Here is a 19,690-nt window from a genome sequence, read left to right as displayed (position 1 = left end):
GCTGACTTAACATATGTGTTTGATGCAGAACTGAGCCATGAGAAATGATGGTTTGTATCTTCCCAGATGCCTGGGAGAATGAAGAAAGGGCTCAATTTTCTGTATGATGTTACACTCAGTGACACAATCTTCGCCCACTCTCAAGGTACATAATGTTAGCCAGCGTCTTTGCCCCGCTTTTCTTACTGTATTTTCCTACTGAATCCTTGCATCTGAATCTAATACTGAGAGGAGAGCACTTCCCCAGGACTGTTTGTTTAAAGGAGCCTTATTTCCGGAGGGCTTTCTGAGAGAACACTGAAGCCCAAAGAGAAAGGGTAAACTCAGGTTCCAGAAACCAAAGAGAGCACTCAAGGAGGTCATTAGTTTACTTTTCTATAAATGCTCAGGTCAGTTCCTATTTTGGTTACAATTCTATCTTGGAGTCCCGATGGCTGCAAAAACCACTCAAGCCTCATTCTTGTGGTTTTCAGCATCACAAGAGCTCTTTGAAAGGAATCACTGTCCATAAGTCACAGCTGACTATTATTTCCTCAAGAGTGCAGAATTTCCATCAAACTGTCCATGTATCACTTCAAAAATCAGGTGTTGAATGAAAATTATAAAAAAAAAAACCTCTTTACCTTTCATCTTTCTTCCCAAGTGATTATTTCAGAAATTATTGGTAAAAATAAGATGCTATTTATTTAAAAATGTTTATTAAGGAAGAAATGTTACAAATCCCAGGGAGTCAACTAATTGCTATTCTAAAATTACATTAGAAAGAAATGAAAAAAAAATTGGTCTTTATTTGAATAATCCAAAAATATTCAATCAATGCCATATATCTTATTCAAATGAAATAGACATGTAAATTGAAGTACATAAATGAGGTTATTTAAAAAATAAAATAAATTTTAATAAAATAAATTATAAATGCATAAAATATATTTTGAATAATAGGTCAGTAAAAAGTAATATTAAAGAAATGGGTTACTAGAAAAATAGTATAAAATACATTTTACTATGTAAATATATTTTTGTGTTTGGTGTTTAGAACAAGAGGAAAATGCATTTTTTTCTTAAACTAAAATATCTAAAAATCTTTTAGGTTTTCCTTTCATTTGATAAGTGTTATAAAAGAGAACTTAAAATCCACAACAATTAAATTGATTTAGTGCATACCATAAAGAAATAACAAAGACAAAGACTCTATCATATTACATTAATTAGTTGATTTTGCAAAGATTGGTTTGGCTAATATTACCATACCATTGAACTTTTAAAAATTTACATCTCTCAATGGACATATAATTACCTATCTTTACCATAACATATGAAACATGATTTATATGTTTTCAGAATCTTTATTACAAGGTACTATAAAATGATGTCTTAGGTCCTTTTAATTTAGTTTTATAAAAATCATAAGCATTTTCAATAAGCCAGGAAAATATAATAAACTTACCCTTCTTAGAGAGGAAACCTCTGAGGTCATGATCAGGACTACCCATACAGTATTTTGAGGATCATGACTATATTGCAGCTGCTGAATTAACTGCATCTGGGCTCACACTAGACTCTCTCATTATACAGTATTGATAGCAGAGTTGTGGGGTGGGGGGCAGGACCAAACTAATTTCACTTAGAAACTGTCTAAGCAACATACACAAATAATAACAACAATAATAGTTAATATTTGTATTGTGTATTATGGTTTATGTCATAATTTTACTTGTGATTGTTTGAGTTCTAAAGGAATTCTGTGAGCTAGATATTATGATAAGACCAGAGTAGATAAGGTATTTTTTTTTAAATCTCTATTGTTTAATAGGCAAGTTAAAACACATATATGCCACAGGACTCCAAAAACTTTATCAGAGGCATAGAAATTTTGATCTTTGCTTCTAGGATAATATTCAAAATGCTCCAAAACATTAGAATAAAAAAAAAATTAAGGTACTTGCTCAAATACAATGAATAATTGGGAATATCAACATATAAGGAAAAGAATGGTGTTAAGATAACACAGCAACAATGATTATCCTATCTAATAAAAGAGTAATATGCAAATTGACTGCACCTTCGCTATGCCCAAACCACGCCCACCAGCCAAGAGGGCTAAGAAATGTCATATCCTGCCCTAGCCGGTTTGATTCAGTGGATAATGCCTTGGCCTGCAGACAGCAGGGTCTGGGTTCGATTCTGATCAAGGGCATGTATCTAGGTTGCAGGCTCCTCCCTGGCCAGGGCCCAGATCAGGGCTCATGCAGGAGGCAAACAATCAAAGTGTTCCTCTCACTTTGATGTTTCTCTCTGTCTTTCCCTTTCTCTTCCACATTCTCTAAAAGTCAATGGAAACATATCCTTAGGCGAGGATAAGAAAGAAAGAAAGAAAGAAAGAAAGAAAGAAAGAAAGAAAGAAAGAAAGAAAGGAAGGAAGGAAGGAAGGAAGGAAGGAAGGAAGGAAGGAAGAAAAAAAGAAAGAAATCCATATCCTATGAAAGACACATCTTGAAAATGCCTAAAGAAAGTTGTCATTTTTTCTTGGTGAAGGGACTGGAGTCCGTGTTGATGAAAACACCTTGGTGGCTGTGGTGACTAGTGGTGGCTGCAGCAGCGGGATGATGGGGCTGGTGCCTTCCCATGATCACCCCGGTTGCCTCCCACAAAGGGAGGTCCATGGGGCGCTGGCCTACGCCATCAGTAGGACATCCCCTGAGGGCTCCCAGTATGTGAGAGGGGGCAGGTTGGGCTGAGGGACCCCTGACCCCCAGTGCACAAATTTCGTGCTCCGGGCCCCTAGTAGAGTAATAAATTACTATATGCAATTACTAAAATTATTTAATAGATTGATACTCACCAGAATATCTTTTCCAGCCCACTTGCATTCATCCCTTCTGGTGTAAGATACTGGCCACACAATCTAAGGGCAGAGAAGAAACATTGTTTTATGCCAATTAAGTTCTATTAGTACTAGATCCAACATTATAGTCTGTCAAACCAAGTTGGGGCAACTGAGATAAAGAGAGTTCCATAAAGCATTACGTGACAGGGACCTTTCAGTGTAGACTATGCAGTGGCTTCAGTTAATTGGTATTATCTTAAATCACTCACTATTCATGTACCCAGGTGGCTTTGCTGTATATGAGAGCTGAGCAACACAGATTCAGGTAGTCAATGCAGGCATGCCTTATTTTCTAGTGCTTTGCTTTATTATGCTTCACATATGTTGTGTTTTTTACAAATTAAAGACAAGACCTTCCACCATCAAAAAGATTTTGGCCCATTTCATTGGGACACCTGTTTTATTACAGAGGCCTAGAACCAAACCTGCGGTATCTCTGAGGTATGCCTGTAGAACTAATCAATGTGTAGTAGAAAGAGTTCTAAGGCAGGCTGGGGAGAGAGATATTATCTTGAGAGGAGGTGAGAATCTAGTGGAAGAGATTGATTGCTCTGGATCCATTTCCCTAATCCAAATCTCAGCATGACATGCTAGAACAAACAGCTGATAGGATCAGAAAAACCCATATTAGAAAGAATTTTTTTTTTTAAATAGGTAAGAGTAGCTTTATTTTACTTTCAGGAGATAAAGGGGAAATGAAGCTGGATAGATAGCTTTAAAAATAGTCACTCTTTTTACTGTAAGCAAAACAGACTAATTAAGAAATAATTGTTTTTGTTTTCATCCCTAATATTTGGTCTGCATCCTTTCCAAAGTTCCTATATTTCATGAATACTGTGACAGTGGAGGATAACCAAGGTGTTCCTGGTGGCTTAGAGGACTGTGGATACCTTTCCCCTCAATCATATTAAAGCATATATCCTCATCTAAATTCTAATATAAGCTTATAGTTTCCCTTAGCAAATCCAATGACACCTACTGTATTGGGGCACAACAATTTAATTTTTGATATTTTTATAATAGGAGATTATGTCAGTTCAAATATTGGGTGTTTATAATGTTTTATCATTTTATAAAATTCATCTATAAATAAGTGAGTGAATATATCTATATATAGACAATATGAGTACATATCACTTCAGAATATATATTTAATGTATTTAAATTTTTTTCTGAATAGTCTTGACTTGGTTTATATATTCAGTTAGTTTTAAAATTGAAAAGAACTGAATTATCTTATAAGATAGCCTATTATTTTATAGATGAGAAAAATCATAGAGCCATAAGCCCAGGATATATCTCGGTGTCTCTTCTAACAATGAGACCTGTAATAAATAGGGGTGAACAAAGGTAGGTTTATAGTTGGGATTACACTAAATACTGTTTATTCTTGTATGATTATTTATTAATTATTGTATTATTTTCCATATGAACAACTATAAACCTACAGTTTCCAACCCTAGCCATAATGAAATAATAAATTAAAGTTAGGTGACTTGCACAGTGTATAATATTATAGCTACTGTTCTTGAGCTTAAAATCATTATTTTAGTAATAGAAGACATAATTCTAATTTTGAAACATCCCACTTCAAACATATTACTTAATTTTAATTATATCACACTGCCTATAAAAGTAAATACTATTTACTTAAGGATTTACATCTGTTTGAATATATTTGCCTGTTAAGCTCTTTTGACCCTATTTTTAATGTTCTTCAACAACTTATTTCCTAAGCATCTACTATTGTCATAAACTCTATAGGGAATAATATAGTGTCATAATTCTTGAGAAATTTTTAAGATGATGTTAGAGATGTATGAACATGAAGGTCAAAGAATTAAGACCAGAAATACTGAGTGAGGGAAAATGTTTGACATAGAGTATAGCATTTAGGCACAGTAGCACAATTTCCACAAAATTTTTCAGTCCATGTTTATTTTCAAAACTGTATAACTTATTAACTAAATAAGCTGGAAACACTATAAAAGATAAGGATAAAACTGATAAATAGTTAGTGTCTAAGTGACCCCATATGCAAAAGCCTGACACCGAAAATTGATCTTCCAGATCAGGATTTGGCAAACATTTTATTTAAAAGGCCAGATAATAAATATTTTAGGCTTTGTGAGCCAGATGATCTCTATCACAATTACTCAAGTCTGCCACTGTAGAATAAAAGCAGACATAGAAAATATGTAAATGAATGGGTATCTGTTTTCAATAAATTTTATTTACAAGCACAGTTGACATACGAGATTAAGCATGTGTACAGTGATTGATGAATTATGTATTTGCTGGCAATATAGAATGTATACATTTATATTTATACACACATATAGCATATACATAGATACATATATACATGAATTAAATTATAACACATTTCTATAATGGTTCAGGTATTTATTTTATGTAGGAAAATGATATAACTATATCATTTAAAAGACAACAACTATAGTTTCTTTCCTGAAGATTTTTATGGTTTACTGCAGTCATTGATTTGTGATGGTCAAATCAATGTATTATTTTTGTTTGCATCTGAAAAGATAAAGTATTAACTCAAACAAATTTTCAGTTGTCACACTGTTATATAACTAGAGAATTCTTGAAATGTTTTAAAAGTACCACAGTGCATATATTAGAATAAAGATACCTTTTGATAATCCTTGATATTAACCAGGTTGAATGAAAATATGTGATCCTTTGCTCCAACATACAGCCTGCTCCGTTCCTCATCCAAAAGAAAGGTATGGTAATTGGAGCTGTTGGCCAAGCCATTGAAAGTGATCACATTGTTGGATTCCAGCATTTCTGCAAGGTAACAAAACAAGACATTGGATGTTAATCTGAGGTCCTACATGAGCATAGACTTAACACATGGTGATCTGGCTACTGCCTGCTATAGTTACCAATCAATGATTTATCTTCATTGAACTATATAGAAGCCATTTTTCTTTAAGAAATAAATAGAAACCTTTTTTTTTTCATTTCATTGAGATGGGAATTATACTCATTAGTTTGCTAAAGGAAGGGAGAGATATAGCTTGTGCACAGTGGTTTGAAGGAATCTCTTTGCACTTAGCAATGGATTAGAATAGTTGGTATTCTATATAAAACATCTTTAATTTTATAAAGATTGTTGTAAGTGGCTTCGTTTGCAACCAAATCATTATCTAGAAGAATAAGCATTAGGGCCATCAAAGCAAAGGTAGTCTGGAGATGCATTATTTAACCTCCTAGGTTGTTTGAGGCCTCATTTTATTGCAGAATTTGAAACTTTTTGCCTTGGACAGACTCCCTGATCAGGGTACAAGGTGCCCACAATTTAGCTTGGGACAAGTAAAGATCAATTCCAAGCTAAGACTACCTTCCATATTGCTATATCCCACATAATACACAAGTGCCTTGGCCCAAATTGTGAGGAAGGGGCAATACATTTTCCTTTAAATATGCATGTAAAAACCTCAAGAGTAGGCCCATCTGTGATATTAACCTTTTGTCCACCTTGTATAATATGAAAAAGTATGTGTTCGCAATCTAATCTGATGAATAAGATATTTTTAGTTATTTAGTGGAGTCATTCAACTAATTCAACAAATACATATTCGGTCCTTATTATGTAAACACATAGGCATTGGTTAAGAAGTATGTGGAGTAGAATGATTAGTAGAACCTTTATGGAAAGTTACACAAATGGCATCAGAGAAGCAAAAAATGAAAAGAACAACAACAAAGAGAATAATAAGAACTAAAGAAGCTAACGGGGCAGGTGGGGAATTAATGTCATAAGAAGAAGTGAATAATCCTTGGAGAAAGGGTGTGGCAATTAAACCTGGCCTTAAGTAATATACTAGAGGCCTGGTGCACGAATTTGTGCATGGATGGGGTCCCTCAGCCTGGCTGACAATTAAGGGGTCAATCGGAGCCAGCCGGCTGCAGGAAGGGACTGCGGGAGGTTGGCTGTGGAAGTGCACTGACCACCAAGGGGCAGCTCCTGCATGGAGCATCTGCCTGTGCTGGTCAGTGCGCATCATAGTGGCCGGTCAACCGGTCACAGTTCCTTAGGCTTTTATATATATATAGATGGGACTTTCAACAGCAGAAAGAGGTGTAGCAGAACATTCTATGCAGAGGACATGAATAAAGACCAGGAAGTAGAAATAAGGAAAATATAAGAGAAAGAAGTTTTAAATACCTACTATATGCCAAAATATGCTGAATGGTTTAATAAGTAGATTCACTTAAGCCTCATAGCAACACTATGAGATGAAAATTTTCATCCCCATTTTATCTCATGAGGAAATTGACAAAAAAAATACTACAAATATCCTAGGTCATGGAGCTGGCTTGATGTAGACTCAAGATATCCACCTTAATCTGATGCCAGAGGCCAGGTCCTTTATATCTTGCTCCATATTACTTCTAGAATTTTTGAGAATACTAAGAACTGATTGTTGAGCAGAAATGTAAGAAATGTAAGAATAAATTTTGGGGAATACAAATAACTGACTGTTGGGAAGTTTGGTTACCTCTCATTGGCACAAAACTTGTCTTAGTTAATAGGCTTGTCAATATTTATATTATTCTATTTGCTATGCATTTGGTCTTTTTATAACTCTATAGGTAATTTTATCTGCAACTATTGCTTTCACTGCTAGAAGTATTTTGACAAAATGCATATCTTCCAAGACAGATTTCCCTTCAAAGGCCAAACAAAGACTTACTAGTAACCTCTATTTAGATATTGTACAGAAATCTCAGTGTCTGCATGACTTAAACAGAACTCACTTCCTGTTCTTTTCTCCATTACTGACATCATCACCTTTCTGTATATTTTCAAATTGGTTGCAAATATCAGTCATCCAAAAAATCATGCAAGCCATAGCCTCTTCATCATCCACAGATCCAATCCAGTTATTTTTAACACTACAAGTTTTGTTTAACACTATAATAAGTTTTGTATCACTTCAGTTTTATTTAACACTATAACAACTTCTCCTAGAGTTTCCTTTGCTTATATACTCACTGTCACTGTCTAGTTCAAATTTTCATGATTTGTCATAATTATCTTCCTTCTAAACTTCCTCTTTGAGTTTACATCAATAAATGATGTTACGCACTGCTGGCAAAAGAATGCTTCTACAAAACCAAATATGACTTGTTTTTGGTAAATTTGAGAAAAAGCTTCCATTGAATCTCATGGAAAAAAATAAAGAAAAACAGGCAAGAAAATATTCATATTAAATGAAGGGAGGAAACAATAACAATGAAATATCAAGCCACAAATTTTTAAGAGAATATATCCAATACAGTGAAGCCTAAAACATTTTAATATAGAATGCTGAAGTCTGGCACCCATCCATATATCCCAGGTAGGATACAATTAGTAATAAAGGGGCTACAAATTATACAACTTATATTTACAAATGCTTTATTATAAAAACACACTCTAGGAGTCCATATGACTATAAAACTGTTGGAAAATACCTATAAAATTGAAAGTATAACTAAAGTACAAAGTCAGCATGATGATGATGATGATGATGATGATGATGATGATGATGATGATCACAACTAACATGTGCATGCCAGGCACTGTTTTAATGAGACACACACATATACACACATGATATTAATTGTGTGTGCATTATCCTTTTCTTTTATTAAAGGAAACTACTGTATAAAGTACGGTGAAGGCAGGAGTGAAAGGTATGGACATGAGACTTTCCACAGACTGTTTTTGATGGGAATTCAAAAGAAACACACCAATTATCAAAATATGAAAGAATGAAGAATATCTTTTTCCCAGAAGAAAATATATCAAACATTTTGGAGCTTTTTTGATTCAAAACAACTATTTGTACACTCTTCCAGCTCACTCCCTCATTGTCAGAAAAGGAGATAAAAGGTTTACCAAAATGCAATGAAAAAGCACAGAAAAAAAAAAAGAGGAATTGACCTAGAAAAGAGAGTTAATTCTGGTTGTCAAAGTTCCAAACTAATAAGAAAATCATTGAAAGACAGGAAATAAAACCAGAAAACAGACATGTCTACAGCCTAAAATATCACCATCCTCGAGGAAAATCTAATTTTACAGAAGGATCAATTGTGGAACTTACTAATAAAGGAAGAATACATTTGGGCTCCTTAATAAAAACAAATCAATAGTACTTGCTTTATAGTACAATAGCAATTAACTACTAACATCTATAGCTTAAAGCAATTGTTTAACTGGTCCCCTATCTTCAATTTCTCTCAACTTCAATATAATCTTCTAGACATCATCATGTAAATTGCTGTGAATCTATTTCAAAAATGTATTAGTTTTATTTTAAAAAATACACTTTCAGCTACCACCACCACCTTAGCCCCAGCTCCCTAATAAAAGTTGCAGGCCCTGCACTTCCTTTGGTAGCGTATATAATTCCTGTTTCCAGAATTCTACCAGAAATGGCCAGTTTACTCTTTTCTAAACCTGGTCTGTCCCCTCTTGTTTCTAATTTATTTTCCACAATTCTACCAGAAAGGGCCAGTTAGTTCTTTTCTAAACCTGGTCCATCCCCTCTTGCTTCTAATGTATTTTCCCTGTTAATTGTGCTTCCAGGTACCGTGAGAAGCCACCTCTCCCACAAAAGCCTTGAGAACTAGGAGATACTACTCCATCCGCTGTTGCCCCACCTGCTTTGATCAAGACACATTAATGCATGAATTGCATGCCACTCATCTCCTTGGGCATTAGGGTACATGCTTTAGTTCTCCAAACCACGTTAGCTCAGTGCCATCGGATCTAATTATATGTGGAGGAAATGGTTAACTAGATGATTAATTATTGAATTTGAGAGCTTAAAGAGTCTGATTACTGCCATTTACAAAAAAGTGTAAGAGACTTTTATCCTTAGCAATTGCACAGGTCTGATTTAAATTCAGTTCTCCTAGCTCTCAGTTCAATGTACTTTCTAAATAAATTTCTAGGAAAATGTGGCTTTAATTTTTCTCTATATTTTGTGTTGCATGATTCTTGATATTGATCAGTTTTTGGTACAAGTATTTCAAAAATGTATTAGTTTTATTTTTATGCTGAAAAAATAAAAGTTGCAAACAATTTAGAAAATAACTAATGCAGAATGTAATTTTTATATCTTGGAAGAATAACAATGAGTTTATATGTCATTGTTACATAAAGCAACTAAATGTTGTAAAGTGGACAACAATGATTAATACAAACATGAGTTGTAATTAGCATTTATGTGCAAGATGATTAGTCAGTGAAAATTTAGAATTACAGTGTAGATCCTTTTCTTACAGTTCATATTGATTTAATTTAGTGTTTTGAGAGAAGGGAGAGTAATCCAGAGACTGAAATTTTGTTTTTGATATTGACTTATGTCTTAGCTACTTATAAGGCTCCTTTACAGTCAGGGTTCTGTTATCAGTCAGCTCACCAGCAAATGTTCATTAAATGCCTCTTAGTGGTAAGCATTTGTATTAGCATTAGCAAAGTGAGAAAAAAAAAAGGAGGGGGGAGTTTCTCTGATTAACACAATTGAAAGTGGGTTCTTTTCCAGACAGTCTTGGTCAATTATATACATACTAGAGGCCCGGTGCACAAAATTCGTGCACTCAGGGGTTCCTCAGCCAGGCCTGCGCCCTCTCACAGTCCAGGAGCCCTTGTGGGATGTCTGACTGATGGCTCAGGCCCGCTCCATGCAGGGAGCAGGCCTAAGCCGTCAGTCAGACATCCTTAGCGCTGCCTTGGAGGCAGGAGAGGCTCCCGCCACTGCTGCTGTCCTCACCAGCCGTGAGCCAGGCTCAGGACTTCTGGTTGAGTGGCGCTCCCTTGTGGGAGTGCACTGACCCCCGGGGGCAGCTCCTGTGTTGAGCATCTGCCTCCTGGTGGTCAGTGTGCATCATAGCAACCAGTCATTCTGCCATTCGGTTGATTTGCATATTAGCCTTTTATTATACTAGTATAGGATACCACACCATAAGGTTCAGTCTGCTCACAAATTACTATCACATTCCACATGACTATAAAAAAGCAAATGTTTTCTTATACTTAAATATTATATACTTCATTTTTCCAGTAACAAAACTATGGAAAATATTCACAAACAGTGAATTAAATAGTTATAAACCACTTAGCCACCCACTATCCTGTTGCATATGCCTGGTATAAGAATGTTAAAAAACTGCCTAAGAAGGATTTCTTTGAATTGTTCTAATGCTGAGCTAATAAGCTTCTATTGAATAAAGAAATTAAGTATTTCATCAATATTTTTCCATCACAGGACACATTTATGTAAGTAACATACTGGAGAACATATTTATTTCAGTGTTCATGGAGACAGGAATCTGTTCAACCCTTGGAATTGGAATGTAGAGAGAAGGACACAAGGAAGCCCAGATGATCATGTAGACATTTTCAAGGATCATTCAAGTACCCAAGTCAGAGGAGCAGGTTTATCTGGCTCGGGGTAAGAATTACCCAAACCCTAGATTTGGCTAACAGAAGGTGTTTACTACACGTGTATAAAATAAATGAATAAAAGGATTTCTGGCTAGGTGGGTAAAATGTATATGTTTCTGAGTGTGTAATAGTGCATGTGGATTAGATAATCCATAACTTATCCTGTTGTCCTGACCACTTCTAATCACTTCATTCTCTAACTACATAGTGTCTGGGTGCCACAAACAAATGTATTTTATGTTTGCTAGTTAAAAAAGTTAAAGTTGTTGCCAGACAGGTTATTATAATGTTTCTTTGGGGGGAGGGAGAAGGAAGAGAGGGCACTCGTATAGCATGTCTAGACATATTGTACTCCTTTAACTGAAATAGATACATTTTGATGATTCAGGCTTCTGGCTTACCCATAAAAGGATTTCATTGGAATCAGATTTCCCTGGAGAGAGGTGGGAGAGCAATGGGAGAGAAGAGTGTTGAAAACCAATGAACTAAAACATCTCGAGATAAAATCATACAATGTGTTCTGGATATATTCTGATCTTAGTGACAATAATATCCTATTTATGATGGACACTATAAATATTTCTCCTAATAACATGCTTAATTTGAGAGTGCACTCTTAAGTAATGGAAGTCAGATGAACTAATGAAACTAGTTCATAACAATTCATTGACATTTTTTTTTTAATTTTTTGACATACACAAGTAAAATGGGGGAAATTAAACTACTACATAGATAATTTGGGCCAAATTTGAATTGTTCTAATGCTGAGCAAATGAGCTTTTATTGAAGAAAGAAATTGAGTAGTTCATCAGTATTTTTTCCATTATGGGACACATTTATGTGAGAGTAAATGTGGTAGGAAGCTAGACAGACATGAGCAGAACAAGGACGATGGCCAGGTACAGAAGGTCACCAGGGGTGGAAACCCTGGTTGCTTAGCAAAGTTCAAAACTGGGAAAACAAGGACCATGCCCTCAGGGTAACTTTTCCTTCCCTAGAATATGGTTGAGTGTGTGGTTTAGACCCCCTGACCTTTCCTCCCCTGGCATGTCACTAGTCATGCAGTAGACCCCCTTGGAGGAGGAGCAAGGGGCCAAAGAGTGGTCTCATGGGACTCCCATTCAGGCCCTTATATAACCACTAGAGGCCTGGCACACGGAAATTCATGCAAGAGTAGGCCTTCCTTCCCCTGGCTGCCGGCACCAGGTTCCCTCTGGCACCCGGGACCTGGGCTTTATTCCTCATCCAGCCGCCGGCAGGAACCCAGGACCTGGGCTGGCTTCCCCCGGGGTCCGGCTTCATCAGGAAGGACGTCCGTAATGACGTCCAGTCTAATTAGCATATTACCCTTTTATTATTACAGATTCCCTCAAGCATTAACCGCTAGGGATAGCATCTAAGAACAGTTCTGTTTCAACTCCAGGCCCAGAGAAGCAGCGAAACCAGACAAGAGATGCCATGGCTGACATTAGGACCAGCTACATTGACTAATGATCTCTGCTTGGGCACCGGATGACTCAGAGATTCCCTAGGATGACACAAAGAAAGCCAACATGTTTGTTGAAAATCTTTGCTCTCTCAGGCGTCATTAAATCAAGTATATCCCTGGGTCACATAGGACAGCAGACTCTAAGGATTCTGTAGACCAGTGCAGGACACACAGACATTTATTGCCATAAGAACAAATATCTAATTCTGAAGCAAATTTAACTTTTTCAAGAACGGGCAAAAAAGTAGCATAAGTCAATGTATTATTAAACTTCCTTCTATACTTCATCAAAAAAAGTCATTGATTGCTTTTACAAAGCAACAACAAAAAGCAAAATGAAAACACTAATAACAATGTTAGAATAGGTAATAAATGTTTAGAGTGAAATATGATATTTTATTCTCTGCTGACCACAGCACACATTAAAAATTAGATCCTCCCATTATTTTGAATGCAGAGATAACAGGGGTACAATTTGCCTTTAAACATGAGGTAAGGGAGACATATTTGTGCTATATAGTTCTAATGAAACCTTCAGAGTGGTTCAATGTGAACAACAAAAGAGCCATGTAACATTATCTAAAGTCACTGATATCTTAATCCTTTCATTTTCCTGATACTTGTTTATTTTGCATATAAATAGTTAAAAGATTATCTCTGTCAATCACATTTTTACAACAATATTGCTATTTCTAAATTTTGGATTAAATAATTGAAAATAATTTTATACCTTCAAAATTGAAACATATTTATTTCTTTGAAAACACAGGATAGGTATTTTTTTTCAACTTTCTCTTCAAATTAGTAAATTGTTATGAAAATAATGACCTATGAACTTCTACCTCACAAAACTTACTTTAAAAGCTGATGTTATATATTTTGCTATATCCCTAAGTGACAATACCTTTTTAATAAGATTTCCAAGGTTTTAAAATTTAATTTTAAATTTTCTTGTAGGATAATTATTTTTTTAAAGGCATTTGTTTCTTATTAGGCTAAATGCCATTACTTATAAAACTCAAAATAAAGTGGTGTATTTTTTAATTCTGGCTTTTCCCAATTATAATTTGCTTTATCATTTCTAAACACTCAAAAGGGAGAAGAAATTACTTCTACTTAAAAAAAATGAAAAAAATCTAGTTTAAAAGTTCATAGCTGAGTTTCTTTGATGAATTTAATGACTTCCACCTCATTTAGTAAATCAGAATCTAAAAAAAGCTACACTCACCCCTCTTGATAGGCTCTGGAGTTTATCAGCCCTGCTTTGCCACTTCATTAGCTGTCAAGAAGCAGTAAGTGATATTGCGATGAAAGTCTTGATTCAGGTAGTTGAAAATGCTCTTATTGCAAAAGTAGCAATTATCAACAGATTTGAAGTAAAAAAGGGGGTGTATCCGGAAAAGCACATAATCTAAATACATGCAGTTGGTTATCATCTTTGTAGACATCAAAGAAGGAGAGGTTGTTTGAACTATCAGTAGTTGTAACATTTATAAAAAGCACACACATTGATTTAATATACACAGCAGCAGAGTTATAATTGACCTTAAAACTTTTACCTTACAATCTTGTGAGGGCAACAAAATAATGATGAAAATGCATATGTTTTTCAAAAGGAAGAACCTTTTGAAAAAGTTGCATTTTTGATATCTGTGTTTAAATGAATTCTTACACTTGGTCTTAAACTATTATTGTGGCTAGTCTTTTCTTAAATGTATTTTTGTTTTGTTAACTAATCAATTCTACCACAAGCTTCCCCTTGAATGTCAATATATTATTTGAGGTTCAAGTGTTACTTTAGTGAAATTTAATTTGAATTATATAGACTTTTATTTCCTCTCTACCTTCTACCTTATTTCTGTGGCTGGTAAACAGAAAACTAAGCAGGAAAACCATTGGTGTATAAAATCTTAAATAACCCAACAAAAATTAGAATATATTTTCTGGTAACATTTACATGACATTATCTGTACATTAAGAACTGCTGACTCTGTCTCCACCTAATGAGAGCAAACATACATGTTAATGAATGAATAATCCTACAGTGTTATGACCCATAAAAGACAAGTTTTCTTTGATATGCAATGGAATGAAGGATTCCACCAGAAAATGAATTTGGAAAAATATTAACTATATCACTGTATTATACTTCAAATGAACACATTAAAGACTGTTGGAGGTCTGGCTGTAAGGAATTTTGCTTAGGGAAACTATTAAACCCAATGATTCCCAACCGTGTATGTCAGAGTCTTTTTAAAATATATAAAAACACTCCTACTCTCAAGGAATATTTAGGGAGATACTATCATATTAATGCCAGACCTTGATTATTAAAAATATAACACAACTTATTTTAAATACTGGGATGTTAAAATGTTTGGGAGCAAATATTTGGTGGGAATTATTTTTAAATCATAGGTATCACACTATTCTAAAAAAAAATGAATGCAGCCCAATTACTTTCTTTGTGCTTTAATATTGTCTGCAATTTCTTTTTTTTAATATGATAACTTACTTTTAAAATATTATGTTTTTATTGATTTTATAGAGAGAAAATAAGAGGGAGGGAGAGAGAGAGAGAGAGAAAGAGAAACATCAATTAGCTGCCTCCTGCATACCCCCCCACTGGGAATTTAGCCTGAAACTGGGCATATGCCTTGACCAGGAATTGAACCTGTGACCCACACAAGCCAGGCTGTCCGCATTTCTTTATATTTTTGGAAAATAAAGTATTGTAAGAACAATAATACATTTTTTCAGTAGGTTCTTTAGTAAATTATAGCATATTTTTAATATAAATTTCCAAATTAAAGAAAAATTATTTAAAATAAACATTACATTGAGAAAGGTTGTAAAATCAATGCAACCAATATTTAATATCTAATTCATATGAAACTAGTTACTATGAATTATCTGAATAAAAATTTAGACAGTTTTCTATAAATTCAATTATTTGCCTAGAACTAAAAATAATATGGGTGTGAGATTTATTGGGACAATCGCTTAGTATGTTGCACAATGTCTAATTACTGGGTTGTACACCTGAAATTAATATAATACAGTATTGCATGTCAACTATAATTGAAAAAATATTTAAACTTATAAATAAACAGAAGTCACTTTCTGTAAGTTTCAAGAGTTTTTTGGGGGGAGGTTAGAATATATCTATGTACACATTTGGCCAAGTCTTTGTTGTAAAATGGTATAACCATTGTATATTTTGTAGTATATATCTGGTATCTATGCATATGTATGCAGGCCTTGCGGTGGGGCATATGTCCTCTGTCCTGGTGAGGGCAGGCAGCCCTCCCGGAGGCAGAACAGTGGAAGAGGCCACCTGTCCTGCTCACTGAGGCCTGCTGAGTCTTCATGGCAGTCACAGGGCTGTGGCAGCCACAGGGCTATGGCACCGGGCCTGCCTGCAGGCCATCACTGGAGGTTCCTGTCTTGTGATGCTTTGCTGAGTGAGCAGAATCTTTGGTGGGTGGGTGGGACTGGTGAGGGACATTGACCAGGCATTTAGGTGAGAGATGACAAATTCTTGGCACATTTGCAGCCATTCCTCTCTCCTGACACCTGGGGCAGACATGGTTAACTGACCACTGCATTCAGAATCCCAACACCAGGCAGGCAGCCAGACTCTCCTGAAGGGTGAGGGTTATCCCTGCCTGCACAGTGGGAAAGTGAGCCTTGCAGGCACCAGGGGCTGAAAGTCAGGCCCCCGATGCTAAGAGGGTAATGCCCATGTCTCAAAGCCAGGCAGTGGCCCGGTGAGGACTAGAACCCAGTCCAGGGCACTATTTACCGCCTGGCTCCTCTTGGTCCCTTCAGACCGGAATCAAATTCTGGGATCCCCAATCATGATTATGGGGTTACTGGCTAGCTTCCTTGGCATGCTCTGTAAAATATTAAAACCATGAAACAGATAGATCTATATAAAAAAGGAGGGGCAGGGTGAGTTTGGGTGGGATGCTGAGTGCTTCAGGAAAGGCTCAGGGAGCCATGGAATCAGGTCCAAACGCCCCCACAGTCTGGAATTCACTGCCCTGAGGAAGCCAGATCTGGACCAAAGGATGGGGGAGGGGGAGGAGCTACCTGCTCTGCTTTTACAAGTGGTCATAACAGTAGGAAATACTTATTCACCTAATGAAAAGGCTTCAAAACACACGAATCAAAAACTATAGAACTACACATAGAAATGAGCACAAATGCACTTTTATATTTAGATATGTCAATAATGCTTCAAATAATTGATAGAATCAATACATATATACATATATATGTATATATATATAACATATATATACATATATATGTAAGATTACAGAAAACATATACATTATCAACCATCTTGACATTTGTAGAACCCTCCATCCAACAAGAATACACATTCCTTCACTTCAAGTAAATATGAAACACAAGACAACCTACATTTTGGGTCATAAAGCAAGTCTTAATAAACATAAATAATTCAAGTCATAAAATATGTACTCTGACTGCAAGGGGATTTTTTGTTATTGATTTATTTCAAGGAAAATTGTGTTTTCATGCTGAAGCAGTGTGTCTGAAATGCTTGAGTCCAAATGTCCACTTCTCTCTGAGAGTATTGGAATCCTTAAAACGACAGTAGCTAGTTTGATTCCATTGTGTGCAAGACATTACATTTTACAAAAGCAGCTGTTTTTCATGGAATATGTCCAGGTTTTTTTCCTCGGGATATAAACCAGTGACCTCATACTTCCAACTCAAGACCTATCTATCAACACTCTTTACCATGCAAGATTTTCATTATGCAGGATCCTTCCTACGGCTGGAGCAGCAGATTGAGGACTACATATAATAGTGTCTCTTTAAATTAGACTCAAATATCTTTAACTCCCAAAAGACTTTCATAGCTTTAAAAATTTAATCCAAAGTTTGCGGGAGATTTTGGATGTCTTTTAGCTTTCATCAAATCTATAACTTCCTAGTCTCCAGCTTTTACATTTTAAGAAGTTGATGTACTTTGGGCAGGTGTGCCTTATTCTTCCTAAACAATTTGACAAAAACACTTGACCTCGCATATGCCATGTTTTCCACTTTGGGAATTTTTCTTGGTAGAAGATTAGAAATTGTGTCAACTTGCATCAAACATTGCTTTGAGGGGTTACCAAATGTAGTCTTCTTGGTTTCAATACTTGTTTCCTCTTTATAATCATTAGCTTCTTATAATTATACTAGTGGCCCACTGCACAAAATTTGTGCACATTAAAAGGGAATTAATTAGAGGAAATATTTTAATATTGATATTTGCCCTTTCTCTATAATAGGAGTGTCCGAGATGAAAGAAAATTAGTAAAATGTGTATGAAAATCTCCCTCCTGTCAGAGTCTGGAGCGTGCCGCGGGACCTAGAGTCAAGTCCCTGCCCACCACCCACACACACTTCGAAAACGCAGGAGATCCAGACCCAGCCGGCCCCACCCCCATTGGGTGAGACCCAGACCAGGCCGGCCCCACCCCCATTGGGTGAGACCCAGACTGGGCCGGCCCCACCCCTGTTAAGCCCCTCCGGGCAAGGGGCACAGCCTCAGGTCCCCTGGCCTGGTGGCCTGAGGTCCCTTGCCCTGGCAAGGTACCATGCACCCTCAGGTCATGACATTATGGCGTCCTGTCTAATTTGCATATTACTCTATTATATAGATAGATAGTGGAGGATGAAGAAGGTCCAACTAATATGTTTTATGTGTATTTCTACCCTAACTTACAATAAAACAGTTTTTAAAGCATGTGTTCTATTTGCTGGTGAGATCTGCTGAGATTCCCTATACTACTAATACTTGTTTCTTATATTTAAGCAACATAATATCATAAATACTATAAAATATATAATGTTTCACTGCAGGTTTAAGGAAGATCAGAAAGCTGAGTTTTTGTTCTGAACAGCATGTTAATCTACATCTGATTTATGATGAAACTACTGGCAAGATACTATGTCTTTCTTTGTCTCTGTTAAACCACATGTAAAATACCTGCAAACTTGAAAAGAAAAAAAAAAATGATGTCATGTCTGAATCTCTTTAAAGACTTTTCCTTCTGGTGTTATAATGATTCCAATTTTTAAAAGTTTCTATACAGTTCTTTCCAACTGGAACTTTGTAAATTATAACAAGAACTTTTAATTGTTTTCTTTTTTCCATAGCCTCTGGAATCAAATGTTACCAGAGTTTACATAATGCATCAGAAAAAAATAAAAGAAATGATGGGGTTTATACTTCTGACTAACTGATGTGACCGAAGTATGCCATTTTTACTCATACCATGAAAAGTACTTAGCTACTTGGAGTCGATTCAAAGTTGAAGTTTCCACCTGTGAGCCTTAGAGCAGAAAGCGTTATAGTAGTCTTTGCAAACTTTTCCTCTGACAAGTAACCCCTGAAAGAGTGACACTTAATAAAATGCTATCGTTAGAGCTAAAATAGGATTCTTGGATCATTTTATGACTTGAAATCTTCAAAATAATATATTAGAAAAATGTTTTAGATTAACGCTGCATAAATGAGCAAGACACCAAATATAGTTTTATTATTTTGCTTAGTATTTATTGTCTGGATTGTCTATAGCGGAATTATTTGTAAAATACACATTCCAATTCTACGTATGTGGCATGTTTCTGTGGGAAAGTTTGTATGTATATAGGTCTGTATACAGTGAAGATACACATGTCAAAAAGACATGAAATGTATGTGGGAATATTATGTTTTCACCAGCTGTGCGTTCTAGCCATAGGACTTTTTCCATATATATTTATTTGAATGGAAGTCATAGTCCTCCATTCTGACCCATAAAATGTTAATCCTTTCAAG

The 19,690-nt window shown here is 35.6% G+C and overlaps 1 protein-coding gene across 1 annotated transcript in view; it reads right to left on the bottom strand.

The window, feature by feature from the left end:
- Window positions 1–19,690, bottom strand: part of SEMA3A (semaphorin 3A) — a 271,520-nt gene that overhangs the window by 135,423 nt on the left and 116,407 nt on the right. The window contains exons 3-4 of the mRNA XM_079785338.1: window positions 5,544–5,701; window positions 2,843–2,905 (exon numbers count right to left, since the gene is read on the bottom strand). Coding sequence (XP_079641464.1) covers window positions 2,843–2,905; window positions 5,544–5,701 — 221 coding nt within the window. The remainder of the gene's footprint in view (window positions 1–2,842; window positions 2,906–5,543; window positions 5,702–19,690) is intronic.

Source organism: Cnephaeus nilssonii (genome assembly GCF_951640355.1).
Source record: "Cnephaeus nilssonii genome assembly, chromosome: 12".
In the NCBI taxonomy this organism is placed as follows: domain Eukaryota; kingdom Metazoa; phylum Chordata; class Mammalia; order Chiroptera; family Vespertilionidae; genus Cnephaeus; species Cnephaeus nilssonii.
Note: the sequence above shows the minus strand (reverse complement) of the source record. Positions and strands in the feature narration are given on the sequence as shown.